The following is a 23359-nucleotide window of genomic DNA, read 5'->3' on the forward strand; positions in this document are numbered from 1 at the left end:
AGAAATTTATTGTCTCAGTTCAGGAGAGTAGACGTCCTTTATCAAGGTGACAGCAAAGTCAGTTTTCAGGGAGAACTCTCCTTTTGTCTTGAAGATGGCTGCCTTCTCACTATGTCCCACATGGCCTGTCCTCAATGTATGTGTATGAAAAGAGTGAGCTCTCTCTTTTTTGAAAGACACTGATCCTATTGGATCAGGACCTCACCCTTCTGACCTCATTTAACCCTAAATACTTCCATAAAGGACCTATCTCCAAATACAGTACATTGAAGGTCAGGGCTTCAACATATAGATTTTGGGAGACATTTAGTTCACAACAGTTTTCATCTTAACTATAGTATCTCAATTTAACTTCAGTCTTACAATCCATGAACACAGAGTTTTTCCATTTATTTGTGTTTCATTTAATTTCTTTCAATAATGTTTTATAGTTTTTGGTTCAGAATTCTTGTGCTTCCTTATACTCATCACTAAGTATTTTATTCTTTTTTATGCTAGTGTAAATGGAATTGTTTCCTTAATTTCCTTTTCAGATTGTTCTCTGCTAGTGTATATAAGTTTAACTGATTTTTGTCTGTTGATTCTGTGTCCTGCAACTTTTTTATTACTTTAACATGCTTTTTTTCTTCTGGATTCTTTACAATTTTCTACATATAAGATCATATCATCTACCAATAGATATAATTTTACACCTCTCTCCCTTTGGCATTGTTTTATTTCCTTATCTTGTCCAATTTCTTTGACTAGAAATTCCAGTACTATGTTGAATAAAAGCAGACATACTTATCTTGTTCCGGATCTCAGAGGAAAAACATTCAGTCTTTCCCCCTTGGGTATGTTAGACATAGGCTTTTCATATATGGCCTTTATAAGGTTGAGGAAGTTTCTTTCTCTTCCTAGTTCATTGAGTGTTTTTATAAGGATGTTGGATTTTTGTCAAATGGTTTTTTCTGCATCAACTGAGATTACCATGCAATTTTTCCCCTTTCATTCTATTAATGTGGTATATCATTTTGATTGATTTTCATATGATGAACTACCTTTGGGTTCCTGGGATAAATTCCACATGACGCTGGTGTACAATCCTTTTATTATGGTCATAAATTCAGGATTCAGTGTGTTAGTATTTATTGAGAGATTCTGCATTTATAGTAATAAGGGCCATTGGTCTTTAGTTTTCTTTCTTTCAGTGTCTTGGTCTTGCTGACCTCAAAAGTGTTCCCTCTTTCTTACTTTTTTATGAGTGTTTGAGAAGAATTGGTGCTATTTTTTCTTTAAATGTTTAAAATTCACCTTTGAAGCCATCTGGATTTTTCTCTGTTGGGAAGATTTTGATTATTGATTTATTCTCCTTAGCTGTTAATAGGCTTTCATTGTTTTCTGTTTCTTCTTGAGTCAGTTTTATTAGTTTTTGTTTTTTTCTAGGAATTTGTCCCTTTCATCTGGTTTCTACAGTTGTTCATAGTGTTCTAATGTTCTTTGTTTCTTTTTGTAAAGTTGTAATTTTGTCCCATTTTAATTTCTGATTTTAGTAGGAGTCTTCTCTCTTTTTCTTAATTTAGGTTGTCAGTTTTATTAATCTTTCCAAGAGCCAATTTTGGTTTCACTGGTATTCTCTGTTGTTTTTCTATTTTCTGTTTGTCTCTTTGTTATTTCTTTCTTCTGCTAGCTTTGGATCTTGTTTTTCTCTTTCTAGTTCCTTAAAGTACAGTTAGGTTATTGATATATTAGTTTGCTAGGGCTACCATAACAAAATACCATAGACTGATGATCTACATAGCAGAAATGTATTTTCTCGCAGTTATAGAGGATGGTATTCCAACATCAAGGTGTGAAGGGGGTTGGCTAACTCTGAGGCCTCTCTCCTTGGCTTGCAGTTGGATGCCTTCTTGCTGATTCTGCATGTGTTTATGCTTGTGGCATGCATGCCTCTGGCTTTTCTTAGTGTCTCCAAATTTCCATTTTACTTTCAACTCTTCCGTGATTTTCATTCTAAAGTGAGTCACTTGTAGACAGCATATAGAACCAAATACTTAGAAGATAAATGTATTTACCCTTCTACTGGAGCTGGGGGTGGTTCAGCTTCCCACAGGCACAGGAGCTAAACAGGCTAGGTTTGAATACCTGAATGAAGGGAGATAGGATGGGGCTTCCCTGATAGCTCAGTTTGTAAAGAATCCGCCTGCAATGTAGGACACCCTGGTTCCATTCCTGGGTTGGGAGGATCTGCTGGAGAAGGGATAGGCTACTCACTCTAGTATTCTTGGGCTTCCCTGGTGGCTCAGCTGGTAAAGAATCCGCCAGCAATGCGGGAGAGGGAGACCCGAGTTCGATCCTTGGGTTGGGATGATCTCCTGGAGAAGGGAAATGCTACCCACTCCAGTATCCTGGAGAATTCCACGTGCTGTATAGTCCACGGGGTCTCAAAGAGTCGGACACAACTGAGCGACTTTCACTTTCAGGGTGGGCAGCTGCCAACATCCATTAGAAACGGTGAAAGTGAGAACTGGGCGACCAGAGCAGAAGCTAGTAAAGTAGCTGAGGATACACAGATGATGGTGGTGTTAGAGCAGTCGGAGACGGCCAGTTTCAGAGGAATTGGATGTTTGATATGTAGTAAGAAAAGACAGCAATTAACATTCACCATCCGCCCCAATTTTCCTTCCTTTTTTCTTAGAAGCAAATGGAAAAAGAGTTATCTGAATTGGGGAGCTGGCCAGAAGGGAAGAGAAGTCTAGCAAGCAGGCACACCAGGGTGAGAACTGAAGTTCTCTGTTAAGTACTGGAGCAGAGATGATTACTACGCCAAGGCCCATTCCATTCATTAAGTATTAACTGAGTGCCTACTGTGTACAAAGGCTGTACTAGAAAGAGGTCACAGGAGTTTGAAATAAGAGGAAAAGTTTGGGCAACGTTATCCTTGAAGTCTCTTAAACAGCCCATACATAGCAATATATTAATTAAATCACAATACCTTTATATATGTAAATGTTATGTGTGCAGTAATTAATACACAGGCAAAATTTAATTGCATATTTTAGTTCATTAAACAGGTACAGTGAAAGGTTGAATTTGTTTAAATTAAATATGCTTATAAAGCAGTATTAGTACACGAATTAAGCTCCTACGGCAAAATGCAGCGCTCAACGACTGAGTGCATATGTGGGACACAAGGCCAAGGTAGGTATCCTGTCCGTGAACTGAGGGTCTATCCTCCCTAGAATGAAAGTTTCTAGGCAGCGCAGCCTCGGAATAAGCCAGCCGCCGCTGCGCCGCTCCTGCACCACGTGACTCATCGGGGGCGGGACGAAGGGCGGAGGCTGCGTGCGCTTCCCAGCGTGCCGCGCAGGGCGGGGCGAGGGGCGGGGCCTACGGAGGAGGCGCGGAGGAGGCGCGGCCGCCACAGGACGCGTCCCTCGGCCCAGCTACCGGATCGGCGCTTCTCGCCTTCAACGGCCGGCCTGCTGCTCCGAGCCCGCGGCGGCGGCGGCGGCTGCAGCGGCGGGCGGCATGAGCGTGTGAGATGCGGCCGCGGGCAGCCCGGACGAGAGCAGCGGTCGCCGCGGTAGCGGAGAAGGCGGGCGCGGCCTCCTCAGCGCGGGGCGCGCAGTGCATGAGGGCGAGCACGCGGGCACTGGGCAGCCGCCGGCCACGCCGCTTCCATAAACACTTGTTTAGGACTCGTTCGCCCCGCTGAGGCCCCGGCATCCCCTTCATGGAGGCCCCGCCAGACCCCAGGCCCCACGCCTCGGCCGCGGCTCCGCTGCGCGCCCCGGAGGTGGCGCGGCTCCGTGAGGAGCAGGAAAAGGTAACAGGCCGCTCTCGTCCGCGCTTAAGCCAGTGGTCTCGGGAGGCGCCCGCTCCCCGGCGCGTCCTTGGCGCCCGGTTTCCCCTCCCCGTGGCTGGGGCCTGACCCCCGGCCGACCCCCTGCAGCCCTCAGTGGGCCGCAGCCTTTTGGTCTGGGCCCAGGCCCCCCGGACCCGGAACGAGGGAGAAGCGTAGCCTCTAGGCCTGAAAGCGTGTTAGGAGAAACTTTTGTCACGTGCTTTTGTTGTCTTTTGTCTGGGACCCCTCGACCTTCGAAGGGAGGGGAGGGTTGCGGGAAAAGAGATGTAATAATCTGTTTAACTTCTGTATGAAAGTGGGTTTTAAACCTTAATGCGTACAGCGATGCGTGGGAATATTCTTGGTGAAGGACACGTTCGTAAATGGAAGAGTTCACCTTATTTTTTAAGCCATTTCTCTAATCGTTGCTAAAATGTATACTCTCTTGCAGTGGTAACGCTTCTTGTGCATTTCTAGGTTTAGTTTCGTGTATGTAAAAATTGAATGGTGTTTTGTTAAATTTTAACTTCAATTATATAAATGTTTTAATCTTCTAATAAACAGGAGAGAGTTTTGTATTTCCTAATGGGATTGCATACGAAGTATACCAATTTAAGAGATACAGTATTATTTTAATCTGAGATTTTTAATCTGAGTTTAATTTGAGATTTTTACCCCTCTGGGTTCCTTATCATTTGTTTCTCACCATCTCCGAAAGTTTGAGATTCTTACTTTGAAAGGCAACTTTTAATTGACTTAATATATGTCTTGTGATCTTATTGAGATTATCGTGGTTATAAAGGTTAGCAAGTTGTTCAAAAGTTGTAGACACTGGGAATCCCTAACTTTTCTATTGAGCATTTCTGTATAAAAATGACTACTTACATGGGTAAACAAATCTTTAGCTGGATGAGGGACTTTTCATAGAACCTAAAAAATCCTGGTTTACTTGGAAACAACCTGCTAGGATAAATTGTGGGAACCTTTCCTTCTGTATTCTGTTTGTTCTAAATTATTTCGTGCGTTGGATTTCACTTTCTGAGAGCCGTTTTTCCTTGGCTTTTTTCAAATTGGGGGTTTGAAAATTCAGGTTCACTGACTGCATTTAAATTATAAGACAATTTTTTTTACCGCCCCCCCCCCCGCCAAGAGAAGAAAAAAGAAAAGACAGTCCTTCATGAAACCAATTTCTGGCAAAAACTATTTACATTTTTTATTTTAGAAAATGTGAAACAGACCCTGGAAAAAGAGTTTTCCTATTGCCCTTCTTTCTGCTGAGGAATTAACTCTCTCCTTCACAGTATATGTTTGCATACTGCTGACTTGATAGGTTTTTCTCCCACTTGGCATGTTGAAAAGAGAAATCCTTAGTTTTATTCTGATGTTAGTGAGCCTGAAATACAAAGGATACGGTTTGGAGTGCTCTGAACAGCTTTCGGGTCTGGTTTCCAGTTGCGTTGAAACCTCCCTTCTCAGTTCCAGTCCTGTAGGAACCCAAATAGCAGTTTCAGTAGAAAGTTGAGTATGTTACCAAATTACTTTTCTGTGCAGTGTTAATGTTATTTTCACGTCCCTGGTGACTCAGATGGTAAAGAGTGCCTGTAATGTGGGAGGTCAGGGTTCTCTCCCTGGGTGGGAAAGATCCCCAGGAGAAGGAAATGATAACCCACTGCAGTATTCTTGCCTGGAAAATCCTATGGACGGAGGAGCCTGGTGGGCTACAGTCCATGGGGCTGCAAAGAGTCCGACGCGACTGAGTGATGTAAATCAGTGTTACTTTGGCATATAAAACAAGCATGTGCTTGTCTGTCATGGATGTGTAAGATCATTCTCACTTCATGATAAAGCCTCTGAGTAAATAGCAACAAATATTTTAACCAGTCTGCTTCAGTGGACAGGAGAGACCCATAAGGCCACAAAATACACGGGTTGGTTAGCTGTCCTTTAATTACAGTTCAGTGTGGGAAAACTTTATCTAGTAAATAGTTAATAAATAAGTCATATTTTTGTGAGGGACCTAGCAGCTGTAGGAGTACAGTGAACTCTAGTAGGAAATGTTGGGACACTGTTTGAAGGAAAAAGGGAGAAAAAGACAGCAGTGTAGCAGTTAGTATTACTTTATGTTAAGTCTAATTAAATGTGCTTTAGGACTTGCTTTTCCCTACAGGGACTCTGAGAGAGAATAAAATACGAAGAAAATGATTTGAATGACTCCCCCCCCCGGCCAGTTTTGGTAGCTAGCTGCTGCTGCTAAGTTGCTTCAGTCGTGTCTGACTCTGTGCGACCCCATAGACGGCAGCCTACCAGGCTCCCCCGTCCCTGGGGTTCTCCAGGCAAGAACACTGGAGTGGGGTGCCATTTCCTTCTCCAATGCATGAAAGTGAAAAGTGAAAGTGAAGTCGCTCAGTTGTGTTCGACTCTTAGTGACCCCGTGGACTGCAGCCTACCAGGCTCCTCCGTCCATGGGATTTTCCAGGCAAGAGTACTGGAGTGGGTTGCCATTGTCTTCTCATGTAGCTAGCTGCTGCTGCTGCTGCTGAGACAAATGAGCTCTTTTTATTCAGTGGATACCTTTGGTTCAGGCCATTGTTTTCTCTGGAAATCTTGATTAACAATGGCTCCTAGATAAAGAGGCTTTCCTGATAGCTTAGTTGGTAAAGAATCTGCTTGCAGTGCAGGAGGTCTCAGTTCAATTCCTGAATCAGGAAGATCTGCTGGAGAAGGGATAGGCTACCCACTCCAGTATTCCTGGTCTTCCCTTTTGACTCAGCTGGTAAAGAATCTGCCTGCAATGTGGGAGATCTGGGTTCCATCCCTGGGTTGGGAAGATCAAGCTTTTACCTGGCTAGGTAGAGATGGTTTAAATGTTGCTCATAGATTTTTTGCTTTTTAATTCAAGTAAGGAATATAGCACATTTTACCTTGGTTCCCTCTGTTTTTTCCTTGATTGTCCTTTGGAGCATTGAGTAATGTAATAGTACTGTAAAATAGTAACGTAAGGGGAAAGACAGAGGAGAGGCAAGGATGATCCACAACTTCAATGAATGACATCAGTAGTAAATGGATAGGATCAAGTATTTAAATATTGTTCTCATTAAGGCATCACTGCTGACATTTTCAAAAAATTTTTTTTGGTGAAAACTTCTGTTTGTTTTATTTTTAAGAATCTAGCAAAAAGACATGCACAGAAAGGTTTCCTGCAGATTTGTTTATAATAATGAAAAAAGCTAAAAATTCAACATTAGGGGATTGGTATGAGGAGACTTTTATGCAGTTATTAAAAATTATAGAACAGTATGTGGTGTGGTTAATTATGTTTATGTGTGTTAGAATGGCCAAAAGTTCGTTCAGGTATGAACTTTTTGGCCAATCCAGTATATACATATTAACACTTTATATAGGTGAGTGAAGTTGCTCAGTCGTGTCCAACTCTTTGCGACCCCATGGATTGTAGCCTACCCGGCTCCTCAGTCCATGGAATTTTCCAGGCAAGAGTACTGGAGTGGGTTGCCATTTCCTTCTCCAGGGGATCTTCCCAACCCAGGGATGGAACCCGGGTCTCCCGCACTGCAGGCAGACGCTTTACTGTCTGAGCAATGTACCCCTAAATGTTTTAAAAGCACACAATTTCATTTCTTATTTACCTAAAAGTGAGTGCATTGAATAGGATTTTTTTCTTACCTAATTAATGAAAGCTGGGATGTTGTATCTTTTAATTGCTAAATACTTTCTGGGCCTAACAAATGGTTCTTTGTTGGTTTGAACACCAGTTAAGCAGGTGTATTTCTTTTTCCGGAGTGGATTGATGTAGTTTATTCAAATATCTATCCTAGATGGTTGCCTTTTCTTTTTCCTTGGAGATTTTATTTACTGTTCGTTCTCAGAAGATACAGGGACAAGAGGGAACTTGGATCATCCCCACCCCCCACCCGCTTTTTTTCGTTTAGCTAAATCAGTTTTTACCAACATCAGTGAAGTATTTGGTGGAAAAAATGAAATCTACTTAGGAGCCTCTCTGGACTAATCTACTTGTTTCTAGGTATTTTTAAATTTCTTTCTGATTTTTTTCAGTCATCCATTGGTTATTTAGTAGCATGTTGTTCAGCCTCTATGCATCTGTGTTTTTCTTCATGTAATTGATTTCTAATCTCATAGTGTTGTGGTCAGAAAAGATTCTTGATATAATTTTAATTTTCTGAGATTTACTGAGGCTTGAGTTGTAATAGCTCAGTTGGTAAAAAACCTGGCTGCGATGCAGGAGACCTTGGTTTGATTCCTGGGTTGGGAAGATCTGCTGGAGAAAGGATAGGCTACCCTCTCCAGTATTCTTGGGCTTCCCTGGTGGCTCAGCTGGTAAAGAATCCACCTGCAATGTGGGAGACCTGGGTTCGATCTGTAAGTTGGGAAGGTCCCCTGGAGAAAGGAAAGGCTACCCACTCCAGTATTCTGGCCTGGAGAATTCAATGGACTGTATAGTCCATGCGGTTACAAAGAGTTGGACACAACTGAGTGACTTTCACTTTGATGATTTTAATTTTCTGAGATTTACTGAGGCTTGATTTGTGACCCAAGATGGTGGAGAATGTTCTCTATGCACTTAAGAAGAACGTGTATGCTGCTGCTTTTGGATGGAATGTCCTATAAATATCAATTAAGTCTGTCTGGTCTAATGTGTTATTTAAGGCTTGTGTTTCCTTATTAATTTTTTTGTCTGGATGAGCTATCCTTTGGTGTAAGGTGGACTGTTAAAGTCCCCCACTATTATTGTGTTACTGTTCATTTCCTGTTCTATGGTATAGTTAGCATTTGCCTTGTGTATTGAGGTGCTCCTGCATTGAGTGCATATTTATTTACAACTGTCATATTGTCTTGTTGGATTAATTCCTTGATCATTATGTAGTGTCCAAATTACAATTTCTTGTAATTGTCCTTGTTTTAAAGTCATTTTGTCTGATATGAGTATTGCTACTTCAACTTTCTTTTGATTTCCTTCTGCATGGAATATCTTTTTCCATCCCCTCACTTTCAGTCTGTATGGGTCCCTGGGTTTAAAGTAGGTCTCTTGTAGACAGTGTGTATATGGATCTTGTTTTTGTATCCATTTAGTCAATCTGTGTCTTTTGGTTGGAGCATTTAATCCACTTATATTTAAAAGGTAATTATTGATTTGTATGTTCCTTTTGACATTTTCTTAATTGTTTTGGGTTTGTTTCTGTAGGTCTTTTTCTTCTCGTGTGTTTCCCACCTAGAGAAAGTCCTTTAGCGTTTATCGTAAAGCTGTTTTGGTGGTGATGAGTTCTCTTAGCTTTTGCTCCTCCTCAAAGCTTTTGATTTCTCTCTTGAATGTGAATGAGATCCTTGCTGGGTAGGGTAATCTGCAGGTTTTCCCCTTTCATCACTTTAAATATATTTTGCCACTCACTTCTGGCCTGCAGAGTTCGTGTTGAAAAATCAGCTGCTATCCTTATGGGGATTCCCTTGTATGTTATTTATTGCTTTTCCCTTGCTGGTTTTAATATTTTTTCTTTGAATTTAGTTTTTGTTAGTTTGATTAAATGTGTCTTGATGTGTTTCTTCTTGGGCTAATCCTGTATGGGATTCTCTGACCTTCCTGGACTTGGGTGACTATTTCCTTTCTCATGTTAGGGAAGTTTCCAACTATAATCTCTTCAAATATTTGTTCAGATTGTTTTTGTTTCTCTTCTTCTGGGACCCCCGTAACACAAATGTTGGTGCCTTTCATGTTGTCCCAGAGGTCTTTGAGACCGTTCTCATTTCTTTTCAGTCTTTCTCTTTATTCTGCTCCTTGGCAGCTGTTTGCAGCATTCTGTTTTCCAACTCACTTATCCGTCCTTCTGCCTCAGTTATTCCGTTGATTCCTTCTAGTGTATTTTTTCATTTTAGTTACTGTGTTGCTCATCACTGTTTGTTCTTTAGTTCTTCTAGGTCCTTGTTGAATATTTCTTGTATCTTCTCGATCCATGAGTCCACTCTGTTTCTAAGATCTTGGATCATCTTTACTAACATTACTCTGAATTCTTTTTCAGGTACCTTGCCTATTTCCTCTTCATTTATTTGGTCTTGTGGATTTTTGCCTTGCTCCTTTGTCTGCAGCATGTTTCTGTGTTGTCTGATTTTGTCTTAACTTACTGTGTTAGGACTTCCCTGGTGGCTCAGATGGTAAAGCGTCTGCCTACAATGTGGGATACCCGGGTTCGATCCCTGGGTTGGGAAGATCCTCTGGAGAAGGCAGTGGCAACCCACTCCAGTACTCTTGCCTGGAAAATCCCATGGATGGAGGAGCCTGGTAGGCTATAGTCAATGGGGTTGCAAAGAGTCAGACACAACTGAGTGGCTAAGCTAAACTTACTGTGTTTGTGGTCTCTCTTTCGCAGGCTCCAGGGTTGCAGTTCCTCTTGTTTCTGGTGTCTGCCCCTTGGTGGGTGAGGTTGGTCCAGGGGCCTGTGTTGACTTCCCGGTGGGAGGTAGTGTGCCTGTGCTTTGGTGGGTGGAATTGAGTCTTGTCTCTCGGACAGGCAGGGCTGCATCAGGTGGTGTGTTTTGGAGTGTCTGTGAGCTTAGTACCCTGGAGAAGGAAATGGCAACCCATTCCAGTGTTCTTGCCTGGGGAGTCTTATAGACAGAGGAGCCTGGAGGGCTGTGGTCCATGGGGTTGCCAAGAATTGAACACGACTGAGGTGACTTAGCACACAGGCACAGGAGCTTAGTATGACTTTAGGCAGCCTGTCTGCGGATCGATGGGACTGTGTTCCTGTCTTGCTGGTTGTTTGGCATAAAGCGTCCGGCACTGGAGCCTACAGGCAGTTGGATGGAGCTGGGTGATGGAGATCTCTGGTGGAGCTCACACTGATTAATATTTTAGTAGCATGTTGTTCAGCCTCTATGCATCTGTGTTTTTCTTCACGTAATTGATTTCTAATCTCATAGTGTTGTGGTCAGAAATTCCTTGGGCCAGGAATTTTCTGGTGGTCCAACGTCTTGGACTCAGTGCCCTTTGCGTGCCACAGTCGATGGCACCTTGCTTCTGTAGCGGCCTGTGTTTCTCCTGAAAATTTTCCTGGTTGTGGAGCTCCTTACTCCTGTCCCTTCAGGCTCTCTCTTCACAACCAACAGCTGTCCCCTCTTTGGGTCCACTCTCCAAACCCCACTTCCCTGCACCCTGGCCCTGGCTGCAGCAGAAGATACGTGACTGAGGCTAGGGTGTATAGGGCTGTAGCATGGGCCATGCCTGCAGTTCTTACTTTGTAGACCGCTTGCTGCCTTCTTCTCTGGTCACTTAGTCTCCTTTTTGCCCCAGCTCATCCCCACCATGAATGGGCTTTTCTGAGCATGAGCTTCTCCTCGCCTTCAGCTCGTCTCTGCCAGGGCTGCAGTTCCTCTGCCTTTCCTCTCTCTCTTCTTTAGTTCCTATTTATTTATTTTTTCTATTTTTATTCATTTTAGTTTTTCTTTTATGTATTTTTAGTCTTTTTATCATCCTATGAGGCTGCGTGGGATTTTTCTTTCCTTTCATGTGTTTGAGGTCATCTGCTAGTGTTTAGCGGAGAAGGCAGTCGCACCCCACTCCAGTACTCTTGCCTGGAAAATCCCATGGACGGAGGAGCCTGGTAGGCTGCAGTCCACGGGGTCGCTAAGAGTCGGACACGACTGAGCAACTTCACTTTCACTTTTCACTTTCATGCATTGGAGAAGGAAATGGCAACCTACTCCAGTGTTCTTGCCTGAAGAAATCCCAGGGACGGGGGAGCCTGGTGGGCTGCCGTCTATGGGGTCGCACAGAGTCGGACACGACTGAAGTGACTTAGCAGCAGCTAGTGTTTAGCAGGTGCTTTGTGAGAATTGTGCCACATGTAAATGTATTCTTGACGTGCTTGTGAGGAGAGGCGAATTCCGTGTCTTCCATTTTTGCTATCTTGCCTCCTTCCCCAATTGTTGAAACTTGAAAAAGTTTATCTAGGGTACTGTTACCTGAAGACTCATAATCTAAGACTTATTTTACATTTATATTTTCACCATCATCTGTGTCTGTTTGTGCTATCCAATATGATGGCCATTAACTACATGTGACTGTTAAGTTTAAAATTCAAATTAAGTAAAATTAAAAAAATTTTTAGTTATGAAGCTACATTTCAAGTGTTCAGTAGCCACATGTGGCTGTTGGCTATTGCGTTGGACAGTGTGGAGTTGGGAGATTTCCATCATAATAGAAAATTCTATTGGACGGCGCTGGTGAAGAAAGCTGCTCTCTTTTTTATTCATATTGTAATCTGTTTATTAATGGTGAAGTGTCTTTCTCTGTCACTTACCTTCTCTTTCCTATTATGGACAGAAAACAAAAATTTCTGAATTGTCAACTGTGTATTTGAAAGCTAAATACCCTAAATGTGTGTGTGTGTGTTTTTTAAACCTTTAGAAAAAAACCCTAATACAGTACAGCAAAAATTGTTCCTTGTTTGGTTTCCTGATGTTTGTGAATTGAGTACTATTAAAGAGTTATAGAAAATGAGTGCTTTTCCCCAAAGAACAAAAAGACAAAACTGAGTTATGTGCCAGGCACTGTCCTAGATACAGTGATACACAGGGTTTCTTTTTTCCCCTCAAGGGACTTACGAATTTGTTTGCAAACATTTTAACAGAAAGCTTAATGTAGTGTGATAATTGTTCTCCTTCTAATTCTTTGCTTTTCAACCTGCTATAAACTATCTTCTGCCTCTGTCTTTTCTTTGAAATTATTCTATCTAAAGTTTTTCACTTGCCAAACTCAGTGGACCCTTTCTCAGATCTAGCCTTACTTGACCTCTGTGCTTTATTTGAAACTTTAATTGTTTCCTGGGAAACTTGAAATTCTCTGTACGGTGGGAACTTTTGTGACTTTTCTTTTTTTCTGGCTCTGCCTTTCTCTGTGCCTACTTAAGTCTCTTTAGTGTCTTCATCTAATGCTTGAATGTTGGTAATCTCCTATACTCGTTATTGACAGTTGTCTTTTCTCACTCTGCGTGTCCTCGAATACTCCTGTATGCCAGGCCTCTTCCGGATCTGTTAACTGTTGGGCAGCTTAACTTGGATGGCCCACAAGCAGCTCAGTCTCATTTACTAATATTAATTTATCATTGACCCTAATGTTGGTACATGGGCACCATACTCATCCTGATTCTGGGCAACATTATTCAAACCAGAATCTTTTCAGCTTGCCCTGATCCATCTTCTGATTTACTAAATCTGGCCAGTTCTTTCTTTTTTTAAAAATTTATTTTACTTTTTGGATGCATCTCATAGCTTGCAGAATCTTAGTTCCCCGTCCAGAGATTGAAGCCAGGCCACTGTGGTGGAAGTGCCAAGTCCTAACCACTGGACCGCCAAGGAGTTCCCTGTCAGTTCTTTCTATATGATCTATACCTTCTGTTTTAAGACACCCACTAACTTGTCTTAATTAAACCCTTATTTGAAAAATAATATGTGAGATTTTTCTGTTAAATGTTGGCATTTTTTTAATATTGTCAGTCTTTAATTTTTAGCATTCTGATGTTACCTGATTGTGTTTTTATTTTTGCACTTCCAGTTGGTGAACATGTATATCTTTAGTCTTTAAATTTTCTCATCTGTCACTTGGAAGTTTGTTTACTCATTTTGCCACAGATTTCCCACTTGTTACATTTGTTATTGTTCTTTATGTCTTTCTTTTTTGTTATTAAAATATTTAATTATATTTAAAATTCTTTTAGCTTTATAGTGATATGGTTTCTATTTTCTTTTTTTTTCTATTTTCATTTTAGTTATTATCCTAGAAATTATAGTATCTCTTATTGCAGTCTACCATAAATTAGTAGGAAAATTTTCACAAAGTCTTCTGAAATTTTGCCTCTTAGGAAATTATTCAGAAATCTTTTGATGGCTTAATTTCATGAACCCTCCCTCATTTGTGCTATTGTCATATATTTTACTTTTGCATGTTTTAAAAAATTCACCTCATCTCCCCAAATTAGGATTATTCTTGTTGATATTCTGTTATAATTTTTATTTAGTTCTGAGCTGGGAGAGGATTTTTTCCCCCAACACTTGGAAGATGCCATTCCATTATCTTTTTGATGTCTTTGGTTTCTTTCAGTCTTCTATTAGTGTTACTGTTTCCTTCACTGAAAATTTTGGGTATTTCTTCCCTCTTGTCTGGTTTTAGACTTTCCATCTTGGTTTTTAGGCAGTTGATTATGATGTGTAGTTTTGCTTTTCCTTATGTGTAGATTTGGTTTGCCTGCTTTGAATATGGAGTTTATTAAGTCTATAATTTGATGACTTGTCAGTTTAGAAAATTCTTGTCTGCTCTTCTGGCTGCTGGTTTTATGTCACTGTCTTCTCACTTTTTGTACTCTGAGTATACATATTAGACATTTTCTCTGTCTCATATGTCTTAACTCTCCTTTCTGTATTTCCTTGCTTCCTCTTGATCTATATGACTTTATGGATACCTTCTTCTGATATCTATTCCTGTTCACTAATCTTGTTCTTACAGATCTAATCTACTGGTAAATTCTTTTACTAAATGCTTAATCTCAGTTATAGTATTTCTTTCAAGAATTTGTTTTGACATTTCTTTAATAAATTTGAGGCCTGTATTGACATCTTCAACCTTCCCTCTGTTTTCATGAATATATTAATCATAAAAGTGTGTCTTGTAACTGCAGTATGTAAATTAAATGAAGCTATGTTCTGTTTATTTCTTCTCTTGATTTCTCATCTGCTGTTCCTATTTTCATAGACTGCCTTGTAATTTTTGATTGGATGTCAGACAGTGTAGTGCAGATATCGTAGGCTACTAATGCTGTTACCATCCTTCAAAGAGGGATAAATTTTCTTTAAGCAGCCAGAGTACTAGTGGACCAACACAGCTTGGTTGAGAGTTGGTTTTGGGTTTTATTAGGGCTGGCCTGTTTGATTTTTGCTCCTATTTCTAGCATGAAGTCATTGTGAGCTTCTAAGTCATGGCTCTAATTCTGCAGAGTATGGTGTTTTGTTTCTGTGGCTCTGTATCATATTGGTTTGTAATTTTCTTTCCTTGATGTCCATATTAGGTTTTGGTTTCAGAATCATGCTGACCTCATAAAACAACTATCATTTTTGTATGTTCTGTAAAAAGACTTTGGGTATTATTGGTATGATTCTACCTTAAATATTTGGACTAATTTTCCAGTAAGACTGTCTAGGCCTTGTATTTTCCTTGTATGGATATTTTAAAATTCAGAAATATCTGTACGTTTGGTAGTGGTGTCCTCTTTTTAATTTCTGTTATTTGCAGTTCTTGTGTGTCTTTTTTCTTCTTGATATATCTTCCTAGGGATTTATTAGTCCTAATCTGTCTTTTTAAAGAACCAGTTTTTTACTTTATTGATTTTTCTTTTGTAAGTTTAATTTTCATTGGTTTCTGCTTTTATATTTTTCTTTTAAAAATTTCTCATTGGCTGTAATTTTTTCCTAGCTTCTTGAGACAAAAGCTGTTAGAGACACAAAAATCAGAGATTTTACTATTTTTTCTTTACAGTATATATTTTTTGAGTTTTAAAATTTTCTCTAATAATTACCTTAGGCACCTCACATGTTTTGAATGTTATTTAATTAGTTAAAATATTTTCTAATTCTTATTGAGGTGTATTGACCTGGGAATTACTTAGAAAATGTTCCTTAATTTCGAAACACTGAGTATTTTTTACTTTTCTATTGTTTACGTCATATTTAATTCTCTTCTATTAGAAACTTAAGACTTGCTGTATGGCCTGGTATATGATCTGTTTTTGGCTACTGTCCATTAATTATTTGGAAAGAATATGAATTTTGCAGTTTTGAGTTCCATAGTTCAGGTTGATTGAATGTGGTGTACAATTATTTGATATACTTGTTAATTTTTTTGGTTGGTTTGTTTTCTAGTTCTATCAGTTATGAAGCGATAAGGAGAATCTCCACTGTGGTTATAGATTTATCCTTTTCTCAGCCTTTGTGTTATACATTTTAAAGTTATGTTATTTGGTGCATACAAATTTAAGACTCAAATAGCTTCCTGATCAGGGGACATTTTTATCATTCTGAAGTATTTTATCTCTAGTGATATTTCTTGCCTTCAGGTATTCTTTATTGACTACTATACTGATATGGCTACATTTTACTTTTGTTTCTTTTCATGATAAATTTTTTCATCTTTTAATTTAGTCTGTGTACAAAGTGTATAAGTCTGTTCTTACAACAGCATTTAGTTGTGGTTTTAAGAATTCAGTCTGGACATCTTTCTCTTTTGTGTAGGATGTTTAGTGATCCTAAACTAAATACATCAGCAACTGATGCATTTAGTTTCATTTTTTCATTTTTGTACTTGACTTTTTTATTTTTTTACTTTAAAAGTTGTTGTAGAATATAACAAAATTTGTCATTTAAATAGTTTTAAGTATACATTTCAGTGGCATTAAATACATTCACATTGTGGTTCTGTCAACACTACCATCCAGCTCCAGGACTTCTTTTGCCTTGCAAAACTGATACTGCCCATTAAACAATAACACTCTGTTATCCCTTTCCCCATCCCCTGGTAACTACCATTATCTGTCTCTCTGAATTTAATTACTTTGGGTATCCATTTGTACTGGCTTATTTCACTTAACACTCATGCCTTCAAGGTTGATCCATATTACAGCATCTGTCAGTTTCCTTTTAAAGGCTGAGTAATATTCCATTGCATTATATTGTACATTTTATTGTTTATTCATCCGTCTGTGGACATGGGTTGGTTTCACCTTTTGGCTGCTGTGAACAAGTGTACAAATATCTGTTTTGTGTCTTTGCTTTCAATTCCTTTGGGTATATACCCAGAAGTGGAATTGCTAGATTATATGGTAATTCTGTGTTTCATTTTTGAGAAACCACCATACTGTTTTCCAGTGGCTGTTCTCTTTTGCATTCCCATCAACAGTACACACGATTTGAAGTGTTCCAGTTTTTCTACATCCTTGCTAACACATCTTATTTTCTTATTTTTTAAAAAAATTCTAGTGAGTGTAAGGGTCTTCCCAGGTGGCATTAGTGGTAAAGAGCCCACCTGCCAGTGCAGGAGATATGAGAGACACGCATTTGATCCCTGGTTTGAGAAGATCCCCTAAATGAGGGCATGGCAGCCCACTCCCGTATTGCCTGGAGAATCCCATGGACAGAGGAGCCTGACGGGCTGCAGTCCATAGGGTCACAAAGACTGAAGTGACTTAGCACACGCAGTAGGTGTGAAGTTTGTCTATTTGATCCACTTTTCTGTTTTTTTCCCCTCTGTGTTCTTTTATTTTTTGGTGCACCTTCCTTTGATTTAATCAGACATACCCTATTTTCTCCCCTTTGGTAACTCATTCAAAATATATTCTTTTTTGCTGTGGTACCCTACCTAGTACTCTTATTTTATGTAGATGTTGGCACTAAATGTATATATATATTTATACTGTGCTTTTTTACTGGAGAAATTATTCCTAGAGATTGCAACATATATTCATTTATTCATCTCACTTCTTGCATTGTTGCTTCCATTCATTTTAATTCTGTGTGTTTTAAATACCACAATACAGTATTTAATTGTTCTGTGATCAATACTGATTATCCTTACCTTGACAAAATTACCTGTACAGTTGCTTTTTAGTTCTTTCTGAATTTCTATTGCTCCAAATAGCTTCTTGTAGTAGTTCTTTTTGCCTGTATAATGTGTCTTTATTGAGATAGAATTGACATATACCATTGTGTATGTTTCAGGTGTACAATGTATTGTTTTGATACATTTATATGTTGCATGGTGATTACAGCTTTAGCCTTAGCTAACTCCCTCTGTCACGTCACATAATTACTTGTAGTATTTCTTCCAGTAAAAATCTGCTGGTGCAGAATTTTTTGTGGGAAAATGTTTTTACTCTTCATTCATGTTGGAGGATCTCTTTGCTCTGTACATAATTTATAAATTTTCAGTTATTTTTTACCAAAACTTTAAGATTCTTATCCCATTTTTCCAGTTTCTAGCATTGTTTTTATTGAAGTTATCTCTAGTTTTAACTCTTCTTACTGCTGCTTTGAAGGTACTGTATCTCCTCCCTGTTCTTTCTCCCCTATGCTGATTGTAAAATTTTCTATTTTTCTGTGATTTTCATCAGTGGTACTATATTGTGCCTTCATATAATTTTTCTTTTTTAATTTCTCTTGCTTGAAATTCTTAGAGCTTCTTAAATCTGTTGGTTAATACCTTCCTCTTATATTTAGAAAATCTTGTAGAGGTTTGTTGTTCAGATCTGTTCTCTCTGTAGATCTTCAGTTATAGTTTTCATATGTCTCTTATTGGTCTTTTCTATATTTTCCACTTTGTTTTTTAATCTCTGGGCTTTTATTATGGTATTTTTTTTATCGACATGTCATCCAGTTCAAAATTCTGACTTTTGTGTTAATCTCCTGTTAACACCATTTATTAAACTCATTTTAGATGTTTCAGTTAAAGATTATCCTTTTGATTCTTTTCTTGTGTAGATACTAATTGTCTAGGGAAATATGCCATCTTTTCATGTATTTCTTCAATCTTTTCCACTGTTTTCTTGAACATATTAATAATTATATTTTAATGTCTTAGTTGGTTAACTCGAATATGTAGATTGCTTATTTGGTTCTATTTTGTGTTGTTTTTCTTCTTTTTGAGGTTTGCTCATATGGTCCTATTTCTTGGTAATATAGTTATTTTTAATTAAATGCTAGAAATGTAAATACTCCTGAAGTATTTACAATTAAATGTTAATTTAATTGATATTTTAGAGTCTTTACAATTTTGGTTACTCCTGAAGGGTATATCTTCCTCTGGAAAAGTTTCACCCTTTCTTCACTAGGTTGATAAAGTAGAAGTTGGGACACCTCAATTCAGGCAGGTACTGAATGGAGTGCAGGTTGGGTTTTGTTTATTGTAAAATATCAGCTATCTTTGATTCTTTCTTGGCTTTTATCTGATTCTTTCTTGGCTTTTCTTCTGAAAATCTAGTTTGTTCACCAGACTTCTTCCCTTGAAGGCTTCTGAACTCTTAAGTTTTGTTTCATCAGTTCCCTGAGCTCTGATTTTCAGCCTTTCAGTTTTTTGGCTGTTTGAACTTCAGAAGTTCATACATGCCATGAGAGGAAAAGACAGCCACATGCTTAAGATCTCTCGTGTCTCTGATTTTGTTACTACAGCCTTCTCAGACTGCTTTAAACTTCTGCTCAGGACAAAGTATAATTCTCAGCCTTTTCACTGTGCTTTGAGTTGTCCAAGAAAAGAGCATTAATTTAATTCTCCATAGTTATCTCCTGAATTTTAGTCCCTCTTGTTCCAACTTCTTAGGCAACTCTTAGGTGCCTTCTAAGAGATGACTTTGTGTTCATCTGGCTTTGCCAGTTTTCACAGGAATTACTGGTTTGTTATACGCTTTTTGTCCCAACTTGGAGGTTAGTTACGTAGCTACTTGCAAGTGATTTAGTATTAATTTTGCTCTAGTCACTGTTAGTGTTTCTTTAAAATAAAAATGTACTTCTTTAATTGGTGCAAGGGCCTTTCAATTTGACTTCTTTTTTACTTGTCAAGATATTTTCCCCCCATCATTCTATTATTTCTGCTTCCCTGGTGGCTCAGATGGTCAAGAATCCACCTGCAATGTGGGACACCTGGGTTCAATCCTGGGTTGGGAAGATCCTCTGGAGGAGGATGACAATCCACTCCAGTATTCTTGCCTGGAGAATTCCCTTGGATGGAGGAGCCTCATGGGCTCCAGTCCATGGGGTTGCAAAGAGTTGTACACGTCTGAGTGACTAAGCACAGCTACTACTTCTGTTCTTTAATGAATTACTTGTTTTCTTGGAGATCTTCACAGGTATGCTCTCATTTTAATCTATGTAGCTGGCTTACTTACGAAGTTTTCTTTATCAATTATAAACCACAGAAATGCTTGGAAGAAAGTTTGGAAAGTACTATAAAAAGTTAGGAAGAACTCAGGGATAGGATTATTTTGTATATATGTGTGTGTGTGTGTGTGTGTGTGTGTGTTTCACTTTCTTGTACATTTATGTCGTTACTTTGTGGGGAACTTGGTTAGATTTAGCTTGTGCAAATCCCTTTGTGGTCACCTTTTCCGGTCCAGAATCTGTAATCACCTCAGTTTCTCTTTGAGTCCAGAGTAAATTTGATTGGCTCAATTTGTGTGGATCCTCTTCATTTACACTGGCTCCATTTACATTTCTCCAAATGGAGAAATGGGGTCCTCTGCCTGTTGCAGATGAGAGGAGGGTGAGGTTTTAGAAAGTAAGGTGTGGGAATGGAGAAGAAATGATTGATATCTCTAATAAAACAATAGACAGGCAAGCTGCAATTCAGAAGTCTTAAAAACTGAAAACAAAGTTATTCCTTAGTTTCTGCCATATTCATTTGTTGATGAAACTGATTTGAGTGAGGTATTTTATTCTACTTTGAATATTCATGTTTCCCTGAAAATGTCACTATATTTGATACAGGGTAGTGTTCTACTACTGCAAGATATAACTTGACTAAATTATGAAAAGTTCTAAACTGAGAAACATCTTTCCCTGAGATTTTTGGCTAAGTAATTGTAGATCTGTACTCCTTACACGGACTTGTTGCACACTTACTATATGGCACATGAGTAAAGGAGGCCTGGCCCATATCATTGACCTTTCATCTAGTACAATTACGAGTTTCCTGGATTTTGGAAAAAACATTTAAGTGTTTTAACAGCAGCTTATAATTATTGTCAACTTTGGATAGTAGTTCTATTATTTTCATTTTTTAGCATATTTAAAAATAAATCTGTTTAAAATTTTTATACAGAAACAGCTTATTATAGTTTATTAGTGCTTATTGCTATTTCTTTTGTTAGTTTATCAGTGCTTATTGCTATTTCTTTGTAGTCGTTTCTAACCTTTTTTGCAGAGAGGCTTATTTAGAAGACTTATAATATTTTACCAGTTTTCTTTACGTGTACTTCTTATATACTTTGGTAATGGCATTTATACATCTATTAATTGACAGTATGTCCTTTAAGAAATTATTCTCAGCCATTTAAGTAGCTGCCAGATAATCATGCATGTCCACTATCTATTGGATTTAGTCACCATTGATAATTTTTTTCCTTTTTGACTTCTCAGTAGCTTTAAAACCCAAAATTATATGATCTTTTTTGAAGACATAGTCTAGCAAGAGAAGCAAATCATGTAAATGTGGAAAGCACTGATTAGTGAATCCTCAGATTGTTATTTTATGCATTAACCTGTACAGGGAGAATATGGAATTGCAGTGCAGTGAGAGAAGTTTTAGAAGTAAAGTGAAGCATTTTTGAGAGAAATATCATTTAAGATTTATGCAAACTTACCCTTTAGCCTCTCTGTTCTGGTCTAGTTTTAATGTGGTGCTGTTCTTAACGTGGAAAACTCATAGGTTGAGGCCCCCTTGTGGTCTGTTAACCAAAGCAAATAGCACAAATGGAACTAAGTAATGGAGATCTTAATTCATTCCTTTCTTTATAATAATTTTTAAAAAGTGCCTCCTGAGGGAAAAAAGAGGAAAATATTCTTGTATTAATAGTTTACTGATTTTAAAACTTGCCAATTATTTTATAATTGAATGTGTATATATGTTAGCTGGACACTGACCTAAAGAAAAATAGGTTATTGGGTAGACTATCATTGTCATCTTGGGCATCTAACTTGATTAGTTGTAAGTGCCTTAAAAATATATAATAGGGTTGGCCCACCACCCTCTCCCCCTAAAACATACACACACACACACACACACACACACACGCGCGTGCATGCATGTGTGTATGTGGGGCTTGGGAAATTTGTTGTTTATATTCATACTGAGTTGCTTGACTTGAGAGGGCCGGGAGTTGTATGAGGCATTGGAAGAAATAAAAATTTTTATTAGTGAGTTGGTCCAGTTAAGCTTATTTGCTTTTCCTAACATTATTGGCAAGGTCTTGTCAGTGTGTGTGGGAGGGTATGTGGAGGAAGTGAAGAAGTAGCAGCATCAATCAGTGTTTTTAAGGAAAACTGCAGATACAAAGCAGCTGCTTTTCCTTATACCCAGTAAGATTTATGATGGTTGAGAACAGTCCAATACAGTGAGTATCGGCTTTGTGATTAGATAGACCTGGCATTAAAACGGATTTTATCTTTTAGCAGTTCTCAGGCAGTTTGTAATATCGAGAAAGTTACTCCATCTCTGAACTTGTTTCCTCTTTTTAAGACGTGAAGACTCATCTTATTGAACTGTTTCATCATATAAAGTCCTGGCATTTACCAGTGTTATTATTACTTCTTAGTTCAGTTCAGTCGCTCAGTCGTATCCAACTCTTTGCGACTGCAGCACGCTAGGCTTCCCTGTCTATCACCAGTTCCCGAAGCTTGCACAAACTCATGTCCATTGAGTTGGTGATGCCATCCAATCTTCTCATCCTCTGTCGTCCCTGTTTCCTCCTGCCTTCAGTCTTTCCCAGCATCAGGGTCTTTTCCAGGAAGTTAGTTCTTCACATCAGGTGGCCTAAGTATGGTAGCTTCAGCTTCAGCATCAGTCCTTCCAGTGAATATTCAGGACTGATTTCCTTTAGGATTGACTGGTTGGATCTCCTTGCAGTCCAAGGGACTTCTTAGGAAAAGGGCAATTTTGAGTCCTAAAGAAAGCATACCGAAGGATTTTTTTTTACAATTGGGCTATTGGTAAACACTCCTAATGGTAGATTGAATGTGTCTTAAAAAGTGGTATAGTAATGAAATGTGTTTTGCTGTTTCACTGTGGTTTTCAAAAGTTGATTTTAGAACCAGTCTCACTATCTTATAGTCAGTTTATTTAATAATTAATCTAGTCCATTTCAGAAGAAATAAGGTTAGTTGGCATTACTTTTAACAGAAAAAAGAGACTGTAAAACCCCAGATGAATCATAAGATTTTCTCCTTTCCACAGATTTCCTTGGCAACTAAGTCATAAAAATTTACTAATATTTTCTTTTTGAATAAAAGGAGAAAACTAGAAAGATATCAGTGTAAGTACAGCTGCTTGGGTTCAAATGTTTATTGGAATTAGGTGTGCTATAAATCATGTAAACAAAGATTTAACTGTAGACATATCATCAGAAGGCTATGGTATGTATTCATACCTGCCTCTTTCATGTTTTCCTTAATTTCTTGAGTTTACAAAATATCTAGCTTACATTTGGATAATGTCTTACTGAAGACTCTTGTTCTAACCCCTATATGTAACCAATAAATACTTTTAACGAAGAAAATATTTTGGTAGTGAAAATTTCTCTTTTTAATTGTGAAATGGATTTTTGTTATCTTATCCTTTAATATCTGTTCTTGGGGGAAACTTATTTCAGGAAAGAAAAGGGGTGGGGGAAAAATAGCTACAGCAAAATGGAGAGTTAAGATCATAAAGGGTGATGGCAAGAATACATGCCATTCTACCAGGAACTTGTTTTTTAAACA

At 38.6% G+C, this 23359-nt stretch overlaps 1 protein-coding gene across 2 annotated transcripts in view; it reads left to right on the forward strand.

The window, feature by feature from the left end:
- The window catches only part of URI1 (URI1 prefoldin like chaperone), a 77667-nt gene that overhangs the window by 8783 nt on the left and 45525 nt on the right, over positions 1-23359 (forward strand). The window contains 1 exon segment of one of the 2 annotated variants that reach the window (NM_001035305.2): positions 3403-3808. The exons of the other annotated variant lie outside the window; for it this stretch is intronic. Coding sequence (NP_001030382.1) covers positions 3716-3808 — 93 coding nt within the window. The 5' untranslated portion in view covers positions 3403-3715. 2 annotated transcript variants of the gene reach the window in all.

This window comes from Bos taurus, chromosome 18 (assembly GCF_002263795.3).
Source record: "Bos taurus isolate L1 Dominette 01449 registration number 42190680 breed Hereford chromosome 18, ARS-UCD2.0, whole genome shotgun sequence".
Classification (NCBI taxonomy): Eukaryota; Metazoa; Chordata; class Mammalia; order Artiodactyla; family Bovidae; genus Bos; species Bos taurus.